Source organism: Protobothrops mucrosquamatus, unplaced genomic scaffold, assembly GCF_001527695.2.
Source record: "Protobothrops mucrosquamatus isolate PMUCROS unplaced genomic scaffold, P.Mucros_1.0 scaffold_131, whole genome shotgun sequence".
Classification (NCBI taxonomy): domain Eukaryota; kingdom Metazoa; phylum Chordata; class Lepidosauria; order Squamata; family Viperidae; genus Protobothrops; species Protobothrops mucrosquamatus.
The window spans coordinates 263,335-267,483 of record NW_015386207.1 but is presented as its reverse complement, the minus strand read 5'-3'; the positions used below and the strand labels follow the sequence as shown (position 1 = coordinate 267,483).

The window sequence follows — 4,149 nt, the reverse complement described above, 5'->3', positions numbered from 1 at the left end:
GGCTAGGGCTTCAGCCAGTTTGATGAAGTCAACAAAAAATTAGCTACCGGTTCTACCGAACCGGTGCAAGCCAGCTGAATCCCACCACTGGGTCAACTTATCTTCCAAAGTCCCAGAAGGCAAGATAAGAAGCAATGGATGGAAACTAACCAAGGAGAGAAGCAAACTGGAACTAAGGAGAAATGTCCTGACAGAACAAATAATCATTGGAACAGTTTGCCTTCAGATATTGTGGGTGCTCCATCATTTGAGGTTTTCAAGAAGAGATTGCACAACCGTTTGTCCAGAATGGTATAAGGACTCTTGCTTGAACAGGGGGTTGGACTAGAAGACCTCCAAGGCCCCTTCCAACTCTGTTATTCTGCTATTCTTCCAATATTTGAGGGGTTGCCACAAAGAAGAGGGAGTCAAACTATTCCCCAAAGCACCTGAAGGCAGGACAAGAAGCAACGGATGGAACCTAATCAAAGAGAGAAGCAAGCTAGAACTAAGGAGAAATTCCCTGACAGTGAGAACAATTAATCAGTGGAACAACCTGCCTCCAGAAGTTGTGAATGTTCCAGCAATGGAAGTTTTTAAGAATAGATTGGACAACAATTTGTCTGAAATGGTATAAGGTTTCCTGCCTGAGCAGGGAGTTGGACTAGAAGACCTCCAAGGTTCTTCCAACTCTGTTATTGTTATTATTTTCAAGAAGAGATTGGACAACCATTTGTCTAGAATTGTGTAGGGACTCTTGCTTGAGCAGGGGGCTGGACTAGAAGATCTCCAAAGTCACTTCCAATTCTTCTTATTTTGTTACATTAACAAGATGCCGTATCCATTAATATAGAGGAGAAAAAATGGTAGAGCCCATGGTCCCCCCTTGCTTACTTACAACCATACTGAATTTTCCCAGAACTGTTACAGCTAAACATTTCTAATAAGTACCCTACTTTCCAAGGAAATACTTACATTTAAACACCTTAAGACAGCAAAAGTTTTGCCTTCCTTCAGCTTTTTCAAATGTTTGTGAAAGCAGGGAAATTACATCAGTTCCTGGTTTGGATAATGTCAATTTTTTTTTTAATCAGTGAGGAATAATTCTCGGACTGAACCTATTACTCTTGATCCTTTGTGTTTCAGGGTTTCATCCTGTCTCTCAAGGTGTTAAGCATCTACATGAAAGCACTGGGAGATCCCGTCTGAAGTGAGGTGTTAAGAGGTGTGCAATTGATACCCAACATTTGGTATCTTTGGATATTGCCTGGAAGAGAGAGAATTAGCTCCAGATCAACCCCGACTGCTCTTTAGAAGGCCAGATCCTGAAGTTGAAACTCAAGTACTTTGGCCACCTAATGAGAAGGAAGGACTTACTGGAGAAGGGCCTAATGCTGGGAAAGATTGAGGGCAATAGAAGAAGGGGACAACAGAGAACGAGGTGGCTGGATGGAGTCACTGAAGTAGTAGGCGTGAGCTTCAATGGACTCCAGAAGATGGTGGAGGACAGGAAGGCCTGGAGGAACATTGCTCATGGGGTCGTGATGAGTCGGATACGACTTCGCAATTAACAACAATAACAACAACAACAAAATCCAGAGAAAATAATGTGATAATCTGGGTAAATATCTGGACTCTGGTTTTATCCCACGTTTTTGGATTTTGCTCACTCTTCAACTAGAAAACTCTTTCGTCCTTCCCTAGTCTTCCTTTTAAAATTGAACCCTTACTTTTTCACCCACTGCCTTTAGGTAGTCCTCGACTTTACTACTTTACAATTGAGTCCAAAATTTCTGTTGCTACGTGAGACAGCTTTGCCCCATTTTGCAAATTTTCTTTCCACTGCTATTAAGTGAAGCGCTGCAGGTATTACGTTAGTAACATGGTTGTTAAGGGAACATGACTTGTCAGAAGGTCACAAAAGTGGATCACGTGACCCCAGGGGGACACTGCGACTGTCATAAATGGGAGTCAGTTGCCAAGCGTCTGAATTTTGGTCACATGATGATGGGGATGCTGCTGTGGTCGTAAGTGTAAAAAATGGACATAAGGCACTTTTTTTTCCAGTGCTGTTGTAACTTGAAACGGTCATTAAATGAATTGTTGTAAGTCGGGGACTCCATGTACAACCCCACATCTCTATCCTAGCTGGATATTATTTTCCCTTTTGGAGATGACAGTGACCACAAAGTCTATTTCTTCCTTAATTTATTTTCATGGTCCTTATGACATTTTAACCCTCATCCTGAAGTTAGAACAATTAGTCAGTGGAACCAGTTGCCTCTAGAAGCTGTGAATGCTCCAACACTAGACATTTTAAAGAAGGGATTGGACAACCCTTTCTCTGAAATGGTAGAGGATCTCCTGCCTGAACAGGGGGTTGGACTAGATGACCTCTAAGGTCCCTTCCAACTCTGTTATTCTATTCTATTCTATTCTATTCTGTTTTGTTCTGTTCTATTTTGTCTTCTTTTCTGTATTCTCCTATTCTATTCTATTCTATTCTATTCTATTCTATTCTATTCTATTTTCTATTCTATTGTCTTCTGTCTTCTGTCTTCTATTCTATTCTATTTTATTCTATTCTATTCTATTCTATTCTATTCTATTCTGTTCTGTTCTATTCTATTCTATTCTTAGGTTTTCTGTTTACGAACATGCAATCCTTTCAGAATAGATTTGTCTTTTGAGCGCAGGAGATGAAACGAAAGCAAAGAAAATGCTAGGATTTTTTTTATTATTATTTTTTTGATAGAAAAATCACATCAAGTTATGTTTTAAGGAACATTCAATGGTTGCCTTGGGTTGTCTTGGTGGTTGGGTTTTAAAACTGACAGACCACAAGGCGGTAATCGTTGCATATTTTGTCATTCCAAGTGCCATCGCTGTACATTTCCACACATTTTTCAATTTCTGGACCAGAAGGTTCATTCTCGTACCAGTTGGTAAAATCCAAAGAATCCCCATTCTGGAAATGGAATGTCCCTAGCACATCATTTGCAATAATACCCAGATAGGCAGAACTGTTATAAAATTGCACAATCTTCTGAATAGCTTTGTTCTCTTTCAGGTTTCTTGGTGCAGCAATGGCGCCCTGGGCTTCTTGGCAAGACAAGTCCGCTGTCTCAAAGGCAGATGCCTTTCCAGTAGAGGCAAACAGCTTATCTCCAGCAATGACGATCTTTCCTTCCAAGGTCAAAGCTGTCAAGAAATTTGGAAGCCTTGCTTAGATCCTTCAAAACATATAAGGAACGGTTGCTGGAATTGGGAATGTCCACTTTAATGAAAAGGAAGACTAGGGGGGACATGATAGCAGCCTTCCAGGATCTGAGGGGTGGCCACAAAGAAGAGGGAGTCAAGCTATTCTCCAAAACACCTGAAGGCAGGACAAGAAGCAATGGATGGAAACTAATCCAAGGAGTGAATCAAGCTAGAACTAAGGAGAAATTGCCTGATCGTTAGAGCAATTAATCAGGGGATTAATTGTTGCAGCCATCGAAATGTGGCCGCCATTTTGTGGGACAGGGATGGGATAAAATGGAGGCTGACAGACAAAAAAAAAAGCCTCTGCCTTTTGCTGCCTTGGAGAGGTCTCCGTGGTGCTGAAGAAGCCTCTGAACACGGCCAAAAGTTTCTGCAGCACCATGCAGAGCTTTTTTAAGACAGCAAAAGGAAACGGCTGCCATTTTGTGGACAAGACAAAATGGCTTCCGCTTTGGGAATCCCAGCATGCAGATGGACTTCTTCAAAAAGTAAATGAAGAGGAGGAAGGTGTTTGACCAGGTGGGTAGGAATCAGTGCTAAGGCTGGAGCGGGAAAAGACCCATGGGAACCCAAGTCCATGGGAAGTGGAGCATGGGGCATCCCTAGAAGATGGGGGAGGATGGGAGGGGCAGGGCTGGTGAGGCTGGGCCTGTGCCAGGCCTCCAGCAGAGTCCTCCACCCAGAATGCTCCCTAGGCTCCACTTAATGACCTGTACATTCCTTTTTCCATTTCATTGGGGAAAGCAAGCATGATGTGTGTGTGTGTGTGTGTGTGTGTTATTAGAATTACATTTCACCTAACAACGAATGCGACCAGCGATTAAAATGGGCAGACTCCATTATAGTCACATGCCTTCCCCGTGGCCTTAAAGGAGGCCGTGGTGAGGCCCCTCCTTAAGAAGCCTT

The 4,149-nt window shown here is 42.5% G+C and overlaps 1 protein-coding gene across 1 annotated transcript in view; it reads right to left on the bottom strand.

The window, feature by feature from the left end:
- Nucleotides 1–2,739: 2,739 nt before the first annotated feature.
- The window catches only part of LOC107289093 (pulmonary surfactant-associated protein A-like), a 10,800-nt gene continuing 9,390 nt past the window's right edge, over nt 2,740–4,149 (bottom strand). Inside the window, exon 4 of the mRNA XM_015817785.1 lies at nt 2,740–3,180. Coding sequence (XP_015673271.1) covers nt 2,804–3,180 — 377 coding nt within the window. The 3' untranslated portion in view covers nt 2,740–2,803. The remainder of the gene's footprint in view (nt 3,181–4,149) is intronic.